The 22,520-nt window shown below is 47.0% G+C and overlaps 1 protein-coding gene across 2 annotated transcripts; it reads right to left on the bottom strand.

Moving 5' to 3' along the window:
- Positions 1 to 593: 593 nt before the first annotated feature.
- NABP1 (nucleic acid binding protein 1) lies at positions 594 to 18,302 on the bottom strand. Of its 2 annotated transcripts, none has more exons than XM_053360583.1 (6): positions 17,637 to 18,302; positions 17,118 to 17,256; positions 6,759 to 6,830; positions 4,074 to 4,149; positions 3,295 to 3,364; positions 594 to 1,314 (listed from the first exon to the last, which is right to left on the bottom strand). In XM_053360583.1, the coding sequence occupies exons 1-6, from the start codon at positions 17,725 to 17,727 to the stop codon at positions 1,196 to 1,198; spliced, it is 567 nt and encodes a 188-aa protein (XP_053216558.1). In that variant the 5' UTR covers positions 17,728 to 18,302; the 3' UTR covers positions 594 to 1,195. The 2 variants fall into 2 exon arrangements, with proteins under 2 accessions (XP_053216558.1, XP_053216551.1); XM_053360576.1 differs by having other exon boundaries at positions 594 to 1,386.
- Positions 18,303 to 22,520: the final 4,218 nt, after the last annotated feature.

The raw sequence follows: 22,520 nt of genomic DNA on the forward strand, positions 1-22,520 counted from the left end.
ACACACTTTGCACCGGCTGAAACCACCAGCCGGATACAGAGGTAAAACACTCCCTGGGCTGCAAGGGTGAGGTTGAATGCCCCCCCCCCACTAAATACACACACTTGTGGGATGGAGGGCTCCAAAAAGAAAACCAGTGTGTCAAGAAGAACAGCTCAAGCCAGATTAATGCCTGGCATACGGTTTCTCTATGTATGGGTATTCCCTTCGTCTTTCTCCCCGCACCGCTCTCAACAGAATAAACTTGAAATCACCATCCATCACTGGGGGGGACGGGACCACATTGGCAGGGCTGGGGAAAAATGGCCGATTTATGCAGTTTGCAGAACCGAGTGGCAAAGAATCTCTCTGGCTTTATGAAAGTCGTATCCTACTGGATCTTCAGATGCCATCACAGCTTCCATGAAGGTCAATTGCAAGCCATCCAAGAGGCACACTAAGAATTTCAATTTGTTTCTCACGCAGCAGCGCCTACTGAACTAAAGAGGTGGGCTTTGCATTCCTGGAGGGAATCTGGGATTTTAAAAGAGATCCTGGAGAAGCAGCAGGCATAGTTTGGCACGAGACGGTCGGCCTTCTCTAGTCGAACGCAGCCACCATCACTTATCCCACCCCACCGGAGGGAAAACACCAGCCCCCTTTTTTATACCACCATTGGGCAGATCGTCTCCACTTCTCACAGGGCAATTTTAATTCACACAGGTTAAACAGAGCAGTTGCCCCTTGTTCCCTCCGCCAGCCTTCAGTAGCCGCGATGGGAGTTGGTCAGGACAGCAGAAAGACGATATTAACACACCTTAAGGCTAGGCAGTTCAAACTTAACCGAAAAAAGGAAAAGGAAAAAAAGCAAACAAGCATTCAACCACACTCAAGGTTTGTTTTGGAAATGAACATCTGATGCACAACAAGGAATCCCGATTTCCATCTACGACCCTTATTTTAAGACATTTTCCCCGCTGGACTCATGCGGTTATCAGCAGCTTCACTGGGTTTTTCAGCCTGGGGGGAGTATGGCGAAGAGAGAGAAAGGTGTGTGGCGGGGAGGAAATCCTCTTCTCTGGACAACAGAAGGTAAGAGAACTAGTAGACCAAACTTCGCCCCCCCCCCCACAGTTAACCATAAATAAAAGTGCAATTAAGTGTTCAAGTAGGGCATATACAGAGTTTAGGCGGACAATTGAGTCTTTTGGCCGGGTCATCTTTTGAAGGCTCTGCGGGGATCCCTCCCGTTACTCATTGTGCTTTGTGGGGGGCGCGTGTGATTGGATGGCACTGAAGGAGGGGCGGGTCCCCGCCCGCCAACCCTCCCAGTACCTGCATAGGAGGAGACATGATTATAAGTAGATGATACTCCGCTCAGCTCAGGTCCTGCTGGCAAACCATTTCCTACAAAAGCAAACAAGAAGAATAAAAGACAACACAGAGACACAAGACATTCGCGTGTCAGACATTCTAAGCTGCAGCTTCTTGGTCCCGGAGACTGCTTTGCATGTATAGGAAGCTATCCTCTCTCACAATTCGCTGAGCATTAGAGGTTGAGGTGAGCTGGGAAGGTGTCTGCAGAGACCACAAAGTCCCTAACAGCAGCTTGCTTTGCCATCCACATGCCAACAGTAACCAATGGCAATGAGAAAACAAGGGAAGACATGTGTTTTGGTGTCTTAGCAGCAGCAGCAGGAGCAACTTCTCCCAGCACTGTATAAACCCCAGATATAGCAAAATGCACCGGGATGCTGCTGAAACCTGCACAATAAACACACAAGATGTAACCGGCTGTACTTTTGAATAAATAAGGTATACTAGTTACAGATAGGTAGCCGTGTTGGTCTGCCATAGTCAAAACAAAAAAAAAAGTTTCCTTCCAGTAGCACCTTGGTCTTTAAGGTGCTACTGGAAGGAAAAAAATTTTTTTGTTTTGACTAAGGTATACTATTCATTGTATCAAATTGTAGATTTCAGCGGAAGTCTCTTAAAGTTCATAGAGTCCAATAATCCACAAGAAGGGTTGTTACAGATCCACAGAATCCTTTCACAGAGTCTAAGGTAAGGACTTCCAGAATATTAGCCTTGTTTCGCCATCCTAGGCTTCATCAGCAGAACAGGAATATGTAATATTACAGGATAGTGGATCTTATAGCATAGTAGTGGTTGCAGTAACACTTACTGTATGAGCAGACAGGTGGAATAGACACTTATACATACATGGACCTTATGCATGAACTGACTAGAGAATGAACTGATCCACTGGGTCTTCTGCTTTTTCCGTTGAACTTTATGAGACTTCCGTTGAAATCTACAATTTGATACAATGAACAGTATACCTTATTTATTCAAAAGTACAGCCGGTTACATCTTGTGTGTTTATTGAGGATGTTTCACGTAACCATAGGTTGTTTGTTGTTGTTTTGCTGAAACCTGCACAGCGCTCAAAGGAAATGGGAGCTTGACTTCAGTAGAAGGTGGCAACGCAGCATCCTTTCAGCTTGAGAGGGATCAAAAGGGGACTGACCAGGAATAATCCAATCTGGGCAAGCCAGACTGGATTGCTTAACTAAAGAGACTCAAATGAATCTGCAAACTAGCTTCCTGTTGGAAGGGGAATGTGTTCTGCTACTTGACTCACTAGCGTGAGTGAGGAAGAATGATATTTAATCAATATAGCCTCTCCTACTATCCACAACATTCCCACAACCCCCAGGTATCAGCTTCTCCACACCCTACCTGCTGTTTCCTGTACTTCCTGTATGGGAGTACCATCTCCCAAGAAGCAAGACAAACACAATGGGTAGTTAGGGGAACCAAACTTTCTTGCCCCAGTACTGCCTGACGACTCACCCTTCCCAATCACCAGGTGCCCTTTAAGCCACAACCTGAGCAGGAAGGTTGTTACAGGCCCAACTGTGCCAGAGTGAGGAGTCAGAGGGGTGGGGGCGTTAACCCACAGCTCAACTACTTTCCTTCTGAATCCAACCCGTAGGCCCAGTTTGGATGTCAACGCTAAACCAGTGTTTTAACATTACAAGAATAAGCACGCTTGAGCGTGAGGAACAAACACACTTCCCTCTTCTGGCCCGGTCAGAAGAGACAGGAAGCATCCGATTTCTGGTTTAAGCCCGAACCAGCTTAAAACTGGTTTCAACTGTGGTTTGTGGAAAGCTGCAGAGATCGAACAATAGGCTTCCGATCTTTGTTCCCGTAAACCATAGTTTAAACCTGCCGCCGCAGGTGTTCCTGAACCTTTGTTTCCAAGACAGAAACTTTATTATTATTATTTTACAACGCACACTCACTTACCAGTAGGGCCAAAAGTACAAGAACTCAGATTAGTTGATGGGAGGGAATTGTCACTCTGCTCCCCCTGGGCCTTTAAAAGGAATGGAGAGAGAGAGAGAGAGAGAGAGAGAGAGAGAGAGAGAGAGAGAGAGAGAGATATTAAGACAACCATGGCACAGAAAGAACTGTGGGAGCTTGGATAAACAGTACAGTGGTACCTCGGGTCACAGACGCCTCAGGTTACAGACTCCGCTAACCCAGAAGTAGTACCTTGGGTTAAGAACTTTACCTCAGGATGAGAACAGAAATTGTGCAGCGGGGATGCAAGGCCCCATTAGCTAAAGTGGTACCTCAGGTTAAGAACGGACCTCCGGAACGAATTAAATTCTTAACCAGAGGTACCACTGTATCCACAAGACGCCCCAAACATAAGCTAATTCTTGTTCCTCTTTAAGATGCTCCTCTCCTCCAACAGGGGAAACCCACTCTTGTACAGTGGTACCTCAGGTTAAAAACTTAATTCTTTCCGGAGGTCCGTTCTTAACCTGAAACTGTTCTTAACCTGAGGTGCCACTTTAGCTAATGGGGCCTCCCGCTGCCACCGCACGACTTCTGTTCCCATCCTGAAGCAAAGTTCTTAACCCGAGGTACTATTTCTGGGTTAGCGGAGTCTGTAACCTGAAGCGTCTGTAACCTGAAGCGCCTGTAACCTGAGGTACCACTGTAAAGGCCACACTGTTAAGGGTTTGTCTGCGCCTCAGTTGTGGACATGTTATGATGCTACACAAGATTGCACATACCACTTTGCTGGGCTGCCCAGGGTGATCCGAGCTGGGCTCACTGAAGTTGGGCACTTCTGAGTACACCATGCAGAACCTGCAAAGAAAAACAGGTTGAGAGGGAGTGTGGAGATTTCTTTCCTCAGCTGTCCTCATCCCACTTCCAGGGACCAGTGCATGCCTTGTTTTAAATTCCAGAGCCGCCACCCCTCAGTAAGGGTGTTAGCACCAGATGCTTGACCCCCACTCCCATCCCAGAAACTAGACCAGGAGATATGAACAAGCCCAGCTCTACACATGCTCCACTTGGAAGTCTATTGTATCGATTCCGACGGAACTGGCACCCAAATAGGTTGATGCTCCAAGCATGGTAAAAGTTGTCCCCGCTGCTTCCTTTTGGAAGACTGCAAATCAGCAGGTGGGTCACGCTTAACAGTCTATTCGTCTATTTCATAAAGGATACACAGCAAATATTCCGTTCCTCACCATAAAAGATACACAGCTGCAACCACTTAGGAGCAAGTCCTGCTGAATTAAAGAGGAGCTTGCATCGAACGAAGCACATCTAGAATCAGACCATGCAGAAGATGTCAGCGGCAAGAACCGATTGCAGAAGTTTTTAAAAAACCAGGAAGGCCTAAGAATGCCAAATCCATAACGAAGGCTGCAATCCTGTACTGTTAAGTTCCAACGAAGTCGAGCGCTGCAAAGCAACAGTTGTTCCGCATTGCAGTGCGCCGTGCTATAAAGTAGGGCCCAACATGGAACCAGCCAGGCAATTCTCAAGCATTTCTCAATCTGGAGAAAATTTAGCTCCAGGGCTGTCGAGTGGCATTCGTCACCATCTGAAACATCTTGCAGGCCTGCTTTACATTTTAAGCTAAAGGAACCACAGGCGTCAAAACAGAACCAACCGTGACTCCCGGTTATTGTTCGTTCGATGCACCTTATTCTATTTTTAAAATAATTCCAGCTGCACAAGCAACACTCCACATTAACTACCAGGTGCAATCCATCTATGTCGCAGCACAGCTCCCACCAGCAGAGCTATTTGGACCGGGGATGGTGGGAATTGCAGTCCAGTTAAGGTGGCGCCAGGTTGAAGACTGATCTAGCCACACTTAAGTCAGCTACATTCCAGAATCTTACACTAATCCTCTCAAAATGGTATCACTCAGGATGATGAAAAGAATGTTTTTTTAAAAAAATTCTTGCAGTAATTTATTTTGAGATTAAAACACTCCAACGTCATTCAAATTAAGAGGCGATGGGGCAATAATTTTATGCAGTGATGGGAAATAAGATTTATTTCCTGAGTTAGCACTAACCCTAGACTATCCCCCCCTGACATTCCAATTTTGGGAAACACACCCAATATAGCAGAAGCTAATACACCAGGCATAGGCCAACTCAACCCTCCAGAAGTTTTGGGACTACAACTCCCATCATCCCTGGCCACTGGTCCTGTTAGCTAGGGGTGATGGGAGTTGTAGTCTCAAAACATCTGGAGGGCCGAGTTTGCCTATGCCTGTAATACATTATGAAAATGGCCTCAATTATGAATAATCAGATATCACTTTCGGCAGATCAGACCACAAACGCAGCCACACATAGCCTTAGACAGACGACGTCTAACTTTCTGTGGCTAAGAGCCACAGCTCAGCAACAGAACATCTGCTGGGCATGTAGAATGCCAAAGGTTTAATCCCTGGTGTTTCTAGGGAGAGCTGCCATAGACCCCTGCCTTGAAACCCTGGGAAGCCAGCCAATCAGAGTTGATAATAGTGAGCTAAATGGACCAATGGCCTGGCTCCCCAGCATAAGGCAGGTTCCTACGTCCTCCTACAGCTGTAAGGTTTTCACAACGTTCCTCTGCATTTTGGCCTCGTTCACCCCGAATGAACATCGCAGGCGCCTGGGGGGGGGGGGATACAGGAAGTTGCTACTATCTGATGCAATGAAGCAATATTCCGCGATTGCCCATCCACACAAGCACAGGCGTCCAGGTAAACCAGTCCCCAAAGTGACACATTCCAGCTTGCCAACAATGCTCAGCTCTCCGCTTCCAAACTTTCCATTACGGGTCTCGACAGACTGCCTGGTCACGACGGAGGCTTATGCTCGAGAAAGCAAACCAGCAGCATTTGCCCGTGACATCTTAGACCGCCGCCATGACCCCAGAGGCTCTAGCTCGACGGAAGGGGGAAATTTACCTTTACACCCCTAGAGAGGCTGGCTCCCGCAGGAAAAGGCTGGAGCTCATTACCAGAGCCAGAATGTAGAAGCCTCTACCGTACCTAGCCTGTGGATTAAATAGAGGACTTCAGTTTTCGGCGCTGCAAGTCCTTGAAAACGACAATGCGTTAACCCACAACAAAGGAGACAGCTTAGGCGGCTGAACACTTACCTGTTCACAGGTGTACTTAAGTCAAGGCATTCAGGCCAGATGGATGCATGGCTGAGCAAGCCGTCTGTTACATAAGCAGGGTTCCCCACACGCTTGTCGGAAAAAATAATATTGAGATCAAGGAAAGCCAAACTGATCGGGAACAAGGCTCTTTGGGCAGAGAGTACTTTGCTAAACCCCAGAAAGCAACGGCAGGTTGGGCAGACGCTTGCAAGGCGGCATTTGATACCTACCGCTCCAGCCTGCGAAGCGCAAGGCTTCGAGAGCAACCGAGCGCATGTGCAAAGTGAGATACTCACTCCCCAATTTTCTGAAGCTCGCCTCCCCTTCCGGTGTAAAGCGTGAGACATCCTTTCCACAGAGACGCGTACCTAGCCAAGAGAAACACCAGACGTGTTAGAAGGCACCGGGAGGGGGAATGTAATTAATGTCCAGGCTTGACCAGGGTTTGGGTTTTGATGGAGGAGGGGGTTGGGTTAAGCACATCTTCCTCTCAGAAAATCCAATGGGGGAGTGGACCACACACACCACCAAAATCAATAGGACTTTAGCGCTAACCTTAAGCTTTCAGATTTCGCCAGCAAGGCAGCTTCTGGCAGGTCATTTCTTCCTTTCTTTTTTGAAATTTTTTTATTTGTTTTACAGATATAAATTTATTAACAAAACCAAATACATATCCATATACAGTGGTACCTCTAGTTGCAGACACGATCTGTTCCGGGGTGCCATTCGCACCCCAAAAAGTCCACAACTAGAGCGGCGCTTCTGCGCATGCACAAAGCGCGCAGGACGCTTCTGGGCGTGTGGCGAAACCTGGAAGTATACACTTCTGGGTTTGCCGCGTTCACAACCCGAAAAGCCGCAACGTGAAGCAAACACACCAAGAGATATGACTGTAGAGAGATTTCTCTGAATTTCAAGTCTTCCCATCTCCTCCCTGGGTCCTACAGTCAACGTTTTCAACTGCATATTATTTCATAGTCTATATTTTATCTTTCTCCATATTGTCCATAGTATTTATTACATTACAAATGGGATTAAAATCATAGAATCATAGAGTTGGAAGAGACCACAAGGGCCATCGAGTCCAACCCCCTGCCAAGCAGGAAACACCATCAGAGCACTCCTGACATATGGTTGTCAAGCCTCTGCTTAAAGACCTCCAAAGAAGGAGACTCCACCACACCCCTTGGCAGCAAATTCCACTGTCGAACAGCTCTTACTGTCAGGAAGTTCTTCCTAATGTTTAGGTGGAATCTTCTTTCTTGTAGTTCGGATCCATTGCTCCGTGTCCGCTTCTCTGGAGCAGCAGAAAACAACCTTTCTCCCTCCTCTATGTGACATCCTTTTATATATTTGAACATGGCTATCATATCACCCCTTAACCTCCTCTTCTCCAGGCTAAACATGCCCAGCTCCCTTAGCCGTTCCTCATAAGGCATCATTTCCAGACCTTTGACCATTTTGGTTGCCCTCCTCTGGACACGTTCCAGTTTGTCAGTGTCCTTCTTGAACTGTGGTGCCCAGAACTGGACACAGTACTCCAGGTGAGGTCTGACCAGAGCAGAATACAGTGGCACTATTACTTCCCTTGATCTAGATGCTATACTCCTATTGATGCAGCCCAGAATTGCATTGGCTTTTTTAGCTGCCGCGTCACACTGTTGGCTCATGTCAAGTTTGTGGTCAACCAAGACTCCTAGATCCTTTTCACATGTACTGCTCTCAAGCCAGGTGTCACCCATCTTGTATTTGTGCCTCTCATTTTTTTTGCCCAAGTGCAATACTTTACATTTCTCCCTGCTAATGTTTTCATCTTTTATAATGTTTTAAAATCCTGCTAATGTTTTCATCTGCTTATCTCCTAAGTAAATTATAATATTTTCCCTATTCTTTCTTGAAGTTTTTGTACTCACAAGTCATTTCTTAGTCAGATGCTCAAACCTTTATTGGCCTATGTACATGATTCCAGTAGGGTTCAACACAAACAAACAGCAACCCAATCATTACAAAACAGCAACACTACAACTAATGTTTAAGTTAGTGTTGTACAGCATCCACAAACCCTTATTCCTAACATTAGGAAAGCTACCTTGCATTTGTCTGAATTCCACTCCCTACAACCAACCAACCAACCTAGATCGAATTGTCTGATACCAGACGGAGGCAGTACAAAAGAACATGTGCAACTGGCGACAAAAAAAGAGTGGCAAGATAAATTATTTCACGGTATTGAATAGGCTAGATTGACAGAAGCCATTATGGGTCAGCCCAAGCAAAAATTTCAAAAAGAATGGGGAAAATATAGATTATACCTGAAAAAGCAGTGCCCTCAAATTAATACTTGGACTTGTTTCGATTTAACTTCAGCAAAATAAATCATGGTATAAAAGCTAAAAATAGAAAGAAAAAGGAGTAATAATGAACTAAGAAGGAGACAGTTTACCAAAAACAAAAAGAGAACCGTGTAGAGGATGAAGGAAGTCAACTGGAAGAAAAGAAGAATTGAAATTACAGTGGTACCTCAGGTTACATATGCTTCAGGTTACAGACTCCGCTAACCCATAAATAGTGCTTCAGGTTAAGAACTTTGCTTCAGGATGAGAACAGAGGTGCTTCAGGTTAAGAACAGCTTCAGGTTAAGTACAGACCTCCAGAACGTATTAAGTACTTAGCCTGAGGTACCACTGTGTGTGTGTGTGTGTGTGTGTGATTGTTGATTGTTTGATCTGTGTAAACTTGTGTATGTTATGTTTTATTTGTCTTTCATTGTTTTTTGTTCTTTGTTATCGATTGTGCATTTTTGTGAGTGTATATGTGTTGTAAAATAAACTTAAAAGAAAAGAAAAAAGAACATGCGCAACTGGTTCCATTTGTCTCTGTCCACAGGGACATCGCCTTTCTCTGAGCGGTGTTTCGCTTCTTGGTCCGTTCACGCGCCCAAAGTTACGCAACTCTCTCAGAGGTTTCCTGGCACCAAACTAAGTTCTGTCGTTACTACAATGGTTGGATTTTAAGCATTCTCTCACACTCGAGGACTCACCCATTCATCCAATGGGGTGCCCCGCGCAATCAGACCATCTAACAGAGCTTTCCACTTCCCGCAATGGCCAACCAGGTGCCTTTTGAGAAAACCTTAAGCAAAACATAAGCTGCTGCTTTCCAATGGTAATCAGATGCATGGTGTCTCTGATTCTGGAGCTAACACATTGCCCACCATGACTAGTAGCTACTGATGAACTGTTCCTCCCCTATCTTGTCTAATCCCTTTTAGTACAGCTACTGCTAGTATGACAATACTTGCAGCATCCATGCTTTCTCCTGGAATGCCATTAAAAAAAAGTAGTTTCCTTCACTTTAGAGCAGCATTGCGGGAACATCTGGAGGGTCTATCTGCTTCAAAACATGCTGAAAATTGTTCAGCCACTTAATCCTAACAGCAAAGCTGACACAAGACACCAGCAGCTTAATTTTTAGCAGGTGTTTTATTGCAGCTCCGATCTACCCATAGCTCTGCACATCAGGATTTTTATTTTTTTGCTACTGTATAGCCAAAGGTTTTGCACAGTTGTGAGGGCTGGAGGGTTAAAGCTCCAGTTCAGGTGAAGTTAGGCACATTTAAGTGCCACGGCAATCGGTGGGACTTAAATTGGCCGCAAGTAATTGGTCCCACTGATCTCAATGGTATGTCAGCACGACCAACTTTTAACTGAGTCGGGAGCATTTATTAAAAGCCATTTGCAACAACACACCAAGCATTCTGCTGAAGCACCCTGTGTGACTTGCAAGACCATTCACTTTCATTACTACATTCTCTGAGTGTATGTATGATTTGTCCCTCTCTTGTACATGTGCATAGATGTATAAACACGAAAAGAGCACAAATCAAACATTGTCAAATGGGGACTTGAGACACTACTGGGGTAGAGAAACAAGAAAGCCTCCATTTATTGCAAGCGCAACAAAAGACATCCTTTGGCAGAATTCCCTATCTCCCACATCCTTTATACATAGTGAATATTTGCCTGCAAGAATGAAAGTTTGTTTTGATTCATGTGCATGACCTTCAAACTTCAATTCATGTGCATGACCTCCAGCGGTTTTGGGACTACAACTCCCACCATCCCTTGCTAGCAGGACCATTGGTCAGGGATGATGGGAATTGTAGCCCCAAAACAGCTGGAGACCCAAGTTTGGGGAACCCTGTTTAGTTGTCCCTCTGTTTTGCATTTGGCAAAAAGAAAGAAAAACAGTTGATCGCTGGTTAAAAACCAAAGTTTGAAGGTCATGCACATGAATCAAAACAAACTTTCATTCTTGCAGGCAAATATTCACTATGTATAAAGGATTTACTTGTGGGAGATAGGGAATTCTGCCATACTTGGGTCTCCAGCTGTTTTGGGGACTACAACTCCCATCATCCCTTGCTAGCAGGACCATTGGTCAGGGATGATGGGAATTGTAGTCCCAAAACAGCTGGAGACCCAAGTTTGGGAAACCCTGAACTAAATGATGCGAGGGAAAATGACGTTTGGATTTTCACATTGCACTTATAACTACTTTCCCCCACAAGTTGGGAGACCTGCTCAGTTACAGTTTGACTCTTAAAAGATCATTAACAAATGCAATTTTTATTTATAAAGCTAGCAAAGGGACCCGTTCCTGCGGTTTGGCAATAAACCACTAGTAGGTATCCAAGAAATGGGACGCGGGTGGCGCTGTGGGTAAAACCTCAGCTCCTAGGACTTGCCGATCGCATGGTCGGCGGTTTGAATCCCTGTGGCGGGGTGTGCTCCCGTTGCTCGGTCCCAGTGCCTGCCAACCTAGCAGTTCGAAAGCACCCCCGGGTGCAAGTAGATAAATAGGGACCACTTACTAGCGGGAAGGTAAACGGCGTTCCGTGTGCTGCGCTGGCTAGCCAGATGCAGCTTGTCACGCTGGCCACGTGACCCGGAAGTGTCTGCGGACAGCGCTGGCTCCCGGCCTATAGAGTGAGATGAGCGCACAACCCTAGAGTCTGTCAAGACTGGCCCGTACAGGCAGGGGTACCCTTACCTTTAGGTATCCAAGATACTGTCTGCCTCTCTGCCACTAGTGTTTCTAAGGCTGTCACACAGACTGCTGGCACAAGCGGTATATGTTTTATCAGTGTCCAAACAAGTAAGCCAGCCACTCTATATTAGCTCCACCCGTCAGTCACATATTAGTTCTGCTAAGATGACGCAAATGGAAAGTGACCTTAACATGGCATTTTGTGCCAAGTTGTAACTTGAAGAGATTACAAATGAGCCCAGGAGTGAAATCCAGTGGCATGTGCATGCAATATAGGCAACCAGGAACTCTCCAAATGGCCTTAAATAAGCAGCCATTGTTGTATTTTGCACTGAAACCAATAATTAACGTTCTTGCTAGCCTGGCTAGAATGCGACACTGAGCCATGGTTTATGGAACTATGGCTTAGTGTTGTGAGCAAACCCAGCCCAGCAACTTAGCTGCGGTTTGTTTACTGCCAACAAACCATGGTCTGAAGCCATGGGTAGCTTGTTGACATTAAAAACCTTGGTTTGTTTTAACTACGGCTTGGTGTTATGCCATGAACCTATCCCTCTTCCTCAACCATGGTCTCTTTTGTCATCCCACCACAAATACTCACCAACTTTCGAAGGCATAAGGAAGAAGACGAAGAGAAGATTTTGGATTTGATATACCACTTTATCACTACCCTAAGGAGTCTAAAAGAGGCTAACATTCTCCTTTCCCTTCCTCGCCCACAACGAACACTCTTGTGAGGTGAGTGGGGCTGAGAGACTTCAAAGAAGTGTGACTAGCCCAAGGTCACCCAGCAGCTGCATGTGGAGGAGCGGGGAATCGAACCCAGTTTCACCAGATTACGAGACTACCGCTCTTAACCACTACACACACACAGACACTGGGAAAGAAACCAAACTTTGGATAATCAAGCCATGGTTTGGCTGATCGCTTGTCGGACAACTCAAGATGATCTTACAGTTTGCAAAACAACCCATGGTTTAACTATGTACCAAACGGGCCACTGCGAGTTACTTTTCTGTGTTTGTCACATTTGTATCTAAGCCTTCTCCCAAAGAGCTCTAGGTGACAGGTTGACATTTTGTCTCCAGGAGAAGCCTGTGAGCTAGGTGTGGTTTTAGACTGGGAATAATTTGACCCATGGTCACTCAACGAATTTTATCATTGATCATAGGTCAGCCCAGTCTAATTCCAACAAACAATATTCGCTCACCATCCTAGCAGTACGTGTGGCCTTGGAGACATTGCTTGCCCTCTGCCATTGTTATCATACACCTCATTAATCCAAAGGAAAAGGAACCGTTAAAGGGGTTATTTTAGCTTCTTTGATTGGCTTTCAGGTGACTATGGGAATCTGCCATCACCATGTAAGGAGGGAGAAGTTATGGCCCTAAGGAGGTTTTTAATGTTTTATGTTTTACTATGAAGAGAAGACTCCCTGGAAAAGACCCTGGTGTTGGGAAAGATTGAGGGCACAAGGAGAAGGGGATGATAGAGGACGAGATGGTTGAACAGTGTTCTCAAAGCTACCAACATGAGTTTCACCAAGCTGCGGGAGGCTGTGGAAGACAGGAGTGCCTGGCGTGCTCTGGTCCATGGGGTCACGAAGAGTCGGACATGACTAAACAACAACAATGTTTTTGTATGTACTGTAAGCCATCCAGAGTGGCTGGGAGTAAATTATTATTATTATTACAATTATTATTATTAATAATAATAATAATACTTTTGCACAGACTAAATTGTAGCTTACAATGGGAATTCTATGTCTCTTGAACACATCCCATTTCACTCTTTTAAGAAATGATTACACTTCCCTTTAAGATCAGACTTTTGCAAACAGGGTATTATTTTCACAGACAAAGCTTGGTGATTACAGTTTCAACATCATTCACAATAAAAGTACCTAGCGCTTTAGAATACCTTTGCACGTTCAAAGCAGATTGCAAACATTATCTCAGGAATCCTTACAACCTGCCTGCAAAGTAGGTCATAGAACATAGGCAAATGTGACCTCCTTTGCTGAAACCTAGAAAGCTCTCGCACACAAAATACAGGTAGGATTTTCTCCCTCTCTCAGAAATACAGCAGAAAAGGCCACCACCAATCTGAAACCTTTAAAATATTAAAACAAAAGCAATTGATCAACCCTCTGTGAATGCAAGTAAATACACTTTTGGTTTTTAATTATGTTTAAAAAAGCAATTTGACATGGCAATCCCAGCGATCCACCAGCGTTCCTCTGGACTGCGTTTGTCACATGAAAATATAGCAGATGCTTTTCCTACTAATTGCTAGTTCTGCTTCTCTTCATGCTAAAGAAAACCAACCTCTCCGCTGCGCACGATGAGAGCTCATCGAAAGAGGAAGCAGAAAGAGTTGGTTGCTTCTTTTTAAAATTACATTGCGTTGAACCCTCGGTCCCCTAACAGATCAGATTTCAAAGCAGCATACAAGGCCATGCTGGCGTTCGTTACTTGTTAAGGCTTGTGCAAGCAAGCCCAGCTACGGCTTTGATTATCCAGAAGGAACATGCTCAGATCCACAGATCCTATTCTGCTAGGGAAACAGGGAAGAGGCTGGGGATAGCTGGCCCTGAGATTTTAACTATGTAACAAGCCACATATTGGGCTACTTAAGCCATGGTTTTCCCGGTAGTGATGTATGGAAGTGAGAGCTGGACCATAAAGAAGGCTGATCGCCGAAGAATGGATGCTTTTGAATTATGGTGCTGGAGGAGACTCTTGAGAGTCCCATGGACTGCAAGAAGATCATACCGATCCATTCTGAAGGAAATTAGCCCTGAGTGCTCACTGGAAGGACAGATCGTGAAGCTGAGGCTCCAATACTTTGGCCACCTCATGAGAAGAGAAGACTCCCTTGAAAAGACCCTGATGTTGGGAAAGATGGAGGGCACAAGGAGAAGGGGACGACAGAGGACGAAACAGTTGGACAGTGTTCTCGAAGCTACCAGCATGAGTTTGACTAAACTGCGGGAAGCAGTGGAAGACAGAAGTGCCTGGCGTGCTCTGGTCCATGGGGTCACGAAGTGTCGGACACAACTAAGCGACTAAACAACAACAACACACTTTAAGTGTGCACCCTTTAAAATATAATAATCCTGAAGTATGACTGGTTTGCTTCTCAGGAAATCTGTGCTCCTGCCTCGTCATGTGACCAGGGATATATAACCCAACCTAGGGCCTGCATGACACCAGAGGTGAATTGTGTGCCTGTCATACAGGTATGGCACGCAGACAATTTAGATGGGTGAAGTGTTTGGAAGCAGATCCCTGTGGGCTGGGGAAACACTAAATGTTACCAACAGCAAAACCGCATGAATGAGTTGGAATGTTACAGCGTTAATTTTTGTAATAATGAAAAACCGGGGCCTGGGGGACAGGAAGGTGTTTATGCAGCAGCTGCAAGTTGGGAGCGTACTTCCTTTTGCGGAACTCCAAAACAGCCCCTACCCAACAAGGTAATCTGGTTGTGGGGGGAGAAGAAAATTCCCCTGGCTCACACTGTGCCTTAAAGTCTTCTCTCATCTCCACAGGACTTTTTAGCATGGCACAAAGTGTGGGTTCTGCTTCAGCTATTACTGAACCCACTAAAATATGCCAAATTGACTCTTGGCCTATCCAGCTCAAAACAGAACGTACAGGAAAAGAGGGTGTCTCATTGCTTCCTTTAAGGAAAATAAGATGCCATCAGCTTTTAAGAGATGACTCATCGACCAGTGTGGTCAAGGCTGCATCCTTGTGAGCCAAGCCGGATGTGACAGCAGCAAACCCATCTGTTTAAATCCTGGATCTGCCCCAATCATGTTCAAAGGAAGGGAAGGAGGGGCGAGGAGAACTGAGGAGTGGGTCTTGCTTCCCCCAGTGGTTCTCTCTAAATCTAGCATCTGTAGAGAGGCTAGTGAGTTTGGGAAGGGGGGCTGGAAACATCCCTTTTGCTTTAAAAGCTAGGCCCCGACAGGTGTCTAAGGTCAGAAGAAGAGCACATGCACACTCTGCGTGCAAGTCGCCCTAGGAGCACAGGTAAGCTGTCAACTCAAACTGAAGGAGCGTCTCCATCCCCATCGTTCTGCCCGGACACTGAGGTCCAGTGCCGAGGGCCTTCCCTCACTGCAAGAAGTGAGGTTACAGGGAAGCAGGCAGAGGGCCTTCTCGGTAGTGGCACCCGCCCTATGGAACGCCCTCCCATCAGATGTCAAGGAAATAAACAACTATCTGACTTTTAGAAGACATCTGAAGGCAGCCGTATTTAGGGAAGTTTTTAGTGTTTGATGTTTGATCGTGTTTTTAATATTCTGTTGGGAGCCGTGCAAAGTGGCTGGGGAAACCCAGCCAGGTGGGCGGGGTATAAATAATATATTATTACAGTGGTACCTCGGGTTAAGAACTTAATTCGTTCTGGAGATCTGTTCTTAACCTGAAATTGTTCTTAACCTGAAGGACCACTTTAGCTAATGGGGCCTCCTGCTGCCACTGCGTCGCCACTGCACGATTTCTGTTCTCCTCCTGAAACAAAGTTCTTAACTCGAGGTGATATTTCTGGGTTAGCATAGTCTGTAACCTGAAGCGTATGTAACCCGAGGTACCACTGTATTGTTATTATTATTATCACCACTGGGTTCATCCAACCTGGCATTGCCGATTGGCAGTGGCTCTTCAGGATTCCAGACCGGGGGGGGGGGGCACACCTGCCTGGAGATTCTGGGGCTTGAACCTGGGATCACATGCTCCAGAGCTCTTCCCTGCCAGTCAGAGGAGGCCAGGGTTGAAATCCCCACTCAGCCATGAAGCCCCTTGCTTTCTCCTGCCCCAGAGGCTAGGACTCAAGCCAATGGATTCAAGTGGCTAGAAAGCGGAATGGGAGGGAATATGCTTTTTTTGCACTTGAACCCATTGATTTGAGTCCTAGCCTCCAGGGGCAGGAGAAAACAAGGAGCTTGCTTGCTTAACCCACTACGGCGGCCGTAGTTAAGATTCCTGCATTGCATCTGAAGGCAGCCCTGTTTAGGGAAGTTTTTAATGCTTTATTCTGTCGGGAGCTGCCCAGAGTGGCTGGGGAAACCCAGCCAGATGGGTGGGGGTCTAAATAATAAATTATTATTTACTTATTTTATTACTATTGCAGGGGGTTGGACTAGATGACCCTCGGGGTCCCCTCTACCATTCTACGACTCAATGGGTGACCAGTCACGGCCTCTCAGCCAGACCTACCTCACAGGGTTGTGGTTGTGGGGGATTAATGGAGCAGGGGGAGAACCGTACTTGCCATACCTGGAGCTCCTTGGGAGAATTGGGTGGGATTTTAAATGCAATAAATAATAATAAAGGACCCAGCAAAAGGCAAAAGGCAACTTCCTCTATATACACACAGCAAGGGGAAATGGGCACGCTGGTTTCACCTCTAATCTGGCCCCGCGAGATGTTGTTTTCCCTTCCCCTCCTCCTGCCACACCAATTACGATTCTAAGAAAGGGAGAGGAAGCCCAAAGCCTTAACAGGAACACACTGAGTCAGCCAGTTGCTTCAGCAACGAAACAAAAGAGAGGCTGCTCACTCGGCCTAACCCCACTCTCGGAAACACATACATACCCTTTGGTCAACCGGATAATATCTCCCGGCTGAATGAGGCTGCCAAGTTCATCCCACACTGAGATGAGGATGCTGCCTGACTTGTCAGCTACTTTGCACGACCGCACTTCATGTCCATCTTTGGTTTTAGTGACGCGGCCTGCAAGGGAATATGGAAAGGGGGGGGGAGCAGGGGAGGGAAGGGGAGAGAAAAAGAAAGGAGGTTTGAGCAAATTTCCTTAGAACAGGGGGACAACATCCTTTGGAAAATGCAACTTTGCCTGGGCGCGAAAGGACCTGCAACTTTCGCCAAAGCCCAGGGAAGGAGCCACTCTGGACCCTAAAAGTGGGTCTATTTAAGGACAGATTTAGAGAAAGTGGACTCAACTCTTTTCCCTGAAAAGTGGACACGTGTCAACTCCTCTCTCTCACACACACACAGAGACACACACACACATTTGCACACCTAGAACGCGGGCCAAGGAAGTCGGGGAGTGAAAAACAAACAAAAGCACGACAGTTCCACGGGACCCCACTTACCGATCTCTAGCACAATAAAGATGACATTTAAATTTTTCAGTCCGGCCCTTATGTCTTTTATGAGGAGGTATGTTTCGTTTGCCATGCTCATGCTTTCCTTTTCAGGAGGAAGGCACGGGCGCTGCTGGGGCAGAGTGAGCAGGACAAAGCTCCCCCTTAGCCGAGAGGGACACTTCGAAAACAGGCCAGGGGTGGCAGGAGCTGTGGCGGGGGGGGGGATTAGACGAGATCGGGTTTGACCAGCCCTTGGAGAAGGCAACAGTAGTGTGCAATATACTCTGTGGAGCTCGGCTGGGAAGCGTGTTTATGAGGAAGAAAGGAGGCACCCACGGCGATCCCTCTTCCCTGAAACTGTTAAGCTCGCTTCTCCCTCTCTCAGCTGACCACACAAGCCTCGTAAGGCTGGACGGGTGAAGGAGGGAGCCGGGGCGCTGTGATTAACAGGCACGGGGCTTGGCTGCTGCTGCTGCTGCTGCTGCTGCTGCTTCCGCCGCCGCCGCCCCTACTGGCGAACGATAAAAGGCACCTTCGCTATAGGCTCCCTTTTCCTCCCCTCTGCAAGAAAATCGGGGCGCTCTTTTTCTCTTTTGACTATTATTGCACAGCGAGTAAGGTGCTTCCTCCTCCTCCGCCTCCTCTCCAACCCCCCCCAACTCGCCAGCTGCCCCGCACCCCAGCGCCACTTTCACACAAGCGCACAAACACGCCGCTTCGCCCTCCAAGCGCGCTCGCTCTCCGTCTAAAAGAAGCATGTGCCGGAGCCGTCGTTTTATATCCAGCCGGGCTGGACCATTTCCTCCGCGCGGGGGGACAGAAAACTCGCGTCGAAAGGTACGGAAAAGAGCGGCGGGGAGAAGGGAGTCAGAGACGAGCTCCGAGGCGTCGGTGTTTGGATCCTGCTGCGCCGGAGCGGTTCTGCTTCGTGGCCCCAAGGCGCCGTAGAAACGCAAGGAGGGCGAAGAAGCCTCCCCCCCGAGAAAAATGGAATGGTCCGTGGAACGCGGAGACACCAGAATGGAACTGAATGTGACAAAGTGCCCCGTAAGAGGCGCTGATTGGTTGGCCGCGATTCTTTTGTGCTCTGACCTAGAATATTTACAGTCGCTCGCCCTCCCGTTTCCCTCTTTTCCCCCTGCCTCGCTCTCCGGGGCAGGATCGAGCCTGTCTCGCCGGGAGACAGGACTGCAAGCTCATCATGAGCCTCGGGGAAGGCTGGCTGGATGGCTGGCTGTTGCCTTTTAACGCGCTGCTGATTCCCCAGCCCCCAACAACACCAAGGCTGGGGGCTGCGATCATTTCCCCCGCCCCGCACCCACTTTATATTTTATTTTTTCGAAAGGATTCCTCGGGAAACCGCTTGCAACGTTTACTCCCCCCCCCTCTTTTTTCTCCCTTTCTACTCCTGTGAAGAGGCTGCATCCTAATGTTTTAATGTTGTTGTATCTTAATCTTTTAAACTGTATTTTAATCAACTTGTTTTTATTATTGGTTGTTAGCCGCCCTGAGCCCGGTCTTGGTTGGGGAGGGCGGGGTATAAATAAATTAATGCGGGATATGTTTGATTGGAAGAGAACGCGGGGAATCAGACTCTGCTGTTCTTAAAGGAAAGTAACCGAGCCGTAAAGCATTTAAAATAAAAGGAGGCCGTGTGGGTCAGTCCGTGAGAGAGAGAGCGCCACGGTTAGGCACAGTGCCCTTATCAGCAGCGACACCCCCCCCCCCAAAATGCCCACAAAATAGCTAGCGAGCCTTCGCAGTGTCCAGAACTCTTCATCCAGCGGAATGTTAAACAACGACTTGGTGTTCAAGTCTTAAAATGGAGTGTGGAGATAAGACTAGCAGCTCGGAAACCTATGTACTCGGAACTAAGTCCCACTGAGTTTAATGGGGCTTGCTCCCAGGTAAGTGTACAGAGGTTCCAAGCATCACTCAGATTACACTTGCCATGTGTGTACAGAACTTTTCTAGTACCCAAGAACCAACCTACAATTTATCGTTACTCTCAACATTTTAAAGCTCAATCCTGTGTTTCTTGGGGGTGTCTTGCTAAAAAAAAAACCCCAGTGGGGCTTACTCCCAAGTAGGTGTGCATGTCTAGCCATGTTAAGAATAATTTTATTATTTATACCCCACCCATCTAGCTGGGGTTCCCCAGCCACTCTGCTACATTGGTGGACTGGTACTCCGTATGGTTTAAATGCCATCATATCTAGGCTAGCCTTGTCCTGTACGGTGGTACCTCGGGTTACAGATGCTTCAGGTTACACACTCTGCTAACCCAGAAATAGTACCTTGGGTTAAGAACTTTGCTTCAGGATGAGAACAGAAATCGTGCTCTGGCGGCGGCGCAGCAGCGGGAGTCCCCATTAACTAAAATGGTACCTCAGGTTAAGAACAGTTTCAGGTTAAGAACGGACCTCCAGAACGAATTAAGTTCTTAACCCAAGGTACCACTGTATTTAAAACATGCAGAACCAAATGTTCATTCTCTGGGCATACAGCCATCTGAGGTAGGGAACCTTTTGTTATACAAAGACCATCATACCTGGACACTGACCAAGCTGGCTGAGGCTGATGGGAATTGTAGTTCAAAACATCTGGAGGGTGCCCAGTTGGGGAAGGCTGATATATAAACTGCTTAACAATTAACATGGACCAAAGGAGTATTTCCGCCCCCATCATTAAGCTCAGACCTGGAGGTTCAGCTCTGAGAGCCTTTCGGTGGTTCCCTCACTGTGAGAAGTGAGGTTACAGGGAACCAGGTAGAGGCCCTTTTCGGTACAGTGGTACCTCTCGTTAAGTACTTAATTCATTCCAGAGGTCCGTTCTTAACCTGAAGCACCACTTTAGCTAAAGGGGCCTCCTGCTGCTGCCATGCCGCTGGAGCACAATTTCTGTTCTCATCCTGAAGCAAAGTTCTTAACCCAAGGTACTATTTCTGGGTTAGCGGAGTTTGTAAACTGAAGCGTATGTAACCTGAAGCGTATGCAACCTGAGGTACCACTGTATTTATGCATCTCAGATCAACTTCCAAATTGCTCTGCCCTTTCCATCACTAAGCTCTTCATGTTCACCATCCTCCCTCCTGCCCTCTTAAAGGTAAAGGACCCCTAACAGTTAAATCCAGTCGTGGACGACTCTGGGGTTGCGGCGCTCATCTTGCTTTACTGGCCGAGGGAGCTGGCATTTTTCCACAGACAGTTTCCGGGTCATGTGGCCAGCATGACTAAGCCGCTTCTGGCGAACCAGAGCAGGACACGGAAATGCCGTTTACCTTCCCGCCGGAGTGGTACCTATTTATCTACTTGCACTTTGACGTGCTTTCGAACTGCTAGGTGGGCAGGAGCAGGGACCAAGCAATGGGAGCTCACCCTGTCGCGGGGATTCGAACCGCCAACCTTCTGATCGGCAAGTCCTAGGCTCTGTGGTTTAACCCACAGCGCCACCCGCATCCCAAACCTGCCCTCTTAGTCACCTACTAATGGTCACCTGTTTATTTTTCTATGCCTTAGGAAGGGACCTCTAATTTCGCAGTCACTCACATGCCAGAGTAACACCACTACCATGTGGGCTTTCATAAGTGCGGTTTTTGCAGCAGAAGTCATAGGTCGCCTCCAGACTGCCAGTATTTTGTAGGAGAGATTCAATCCAAACTGGAAATTTAGGTTTGTGCAACTCAAGTGTCGTGGCGCAACAAACCCATCTTTCTTTTCAAAACAGTAACAGGTTTTGTGGTTCTAGATTCAGGCAGGTTGACACAGTCAAAATAAATAAAAAATTGTCCAGTAGCACCTTAGAGACCAACTAAGTTTGTTCTGGGTACAAGCTTCCGTGTGCAGGTTTTGTGGTTAGAAAAGATGCGGAAATGCACTTCTTAAAATGAATGGGATAAATGGTTGATTAATTAGAACATGTATAACCACAAGCAAATCAGGATAAATCCAGGAGGAACGCTCATCATTTATATAATCTCCCAGCAAACAGAGTGCTCAGTAAAGACCGGATCTAGGGCTGTAGGAAATGTTAGTCCTACCTAGGCCGACACTATACAGTGGTACCTCGGGTTACATACGCTTCAGGTTACAAACGCTTCAGGTTACAGACTCCGCTAACCCAGAAATAGTGCTTCAGGTTAAGAACTTTGCTTCAGGATGAGAACAGAAATCGTGCTCCGGCAGCGTGGCAGCAGTGGGAGGTCCCATTAGCTAAAGTGGTGCTTCAGGTTAAGAACAGTTTCAGGTTAAGTACGGACCTCCGGAACAAATTAAGTTCTTAACCCGAGGTACCACTGTACATTTAAAGCAGTATCATCTCCTCATAGCTACAATTCCCAGAGTGGCTTAGCAACCCCTCTTCCCAGGGAACTCTGGGAATTGTAGATGCCACTTAGTTAACCTATGAGGTGAAATTTGAACAGAGGGAGACTCTTAATCAAAACCTGAAATGCTGCCCTTCTTCAGCAACAAATTGTGGTTCCCTTAGTGCAGGGGTGTCAAACTCAAATTCATCGGGGGCCGCATCAGCAGTTTGGTCACCCTCAAAGGGCCGGTTGTATCTGTAGGACTTAAAGTACAGGAGAGAAGGGTTCAGGCAGCCGTTGGATCTGTCACATCACAGGATGGCATGCGCTCAATATAAAAACAAGTGGAGGTTTCCTGAATGCATGTAAAGTGGAGGTTTCCTGTGTAGAACGGCCGGCGCCGCTAGAGGGCAGACGTTCTCTGGCTTGTAGGCTGCCGCGCATGTCAAAAAAAAAATAAAAGCGAGAATAAAAGATGAAGGCTAGCGGCCGCCGGCGGCTACACGGGCCACATGACAAGGTCTGGCGGGCCGGATTTGGCCCGCGGGCCTTGTGTTTGACACCCGTGCCTTAGTGGGAGGGCG

Source organism: Podarcis raffonei, chromosome 1 (assembly GCF_027172205.1).
Source record: "Podarcis raffonei isolate rPodRaf1 chromosome 1, rPodRaf1.pri, whole genome shotgun sequence".
Classification (NCBI taxonomy): Eukaryota; Metazoa; Chordata; class Lepidosauria; order Squamata; family Lacertidae; genus Podarcis; species Podarcis raffonei.

Coding starts and splice junctions, on each gene's coding strand:
- NABP1 (XM_053360576.1), bottom strand. CDS start 17,727: ATGAGCATGGCAAACGAAACATACCTCCTCATAAAAGACATAAGGGCC. Junction 17,257..17,636: donor CTTTATTGTGCTAGAGATCG/GTAAGTGGGGTC, acceptor ATTCCCTTGCAG/GCCGCGTCACTAAAACCAAA. Junction 4,150..6,758: donor GAGCTTCAGAAAATTGGGGA/GTGAGTATCTCA, acceptor TTTTCTTTGCAG/GTTCTGCATGGTGTACTCAG.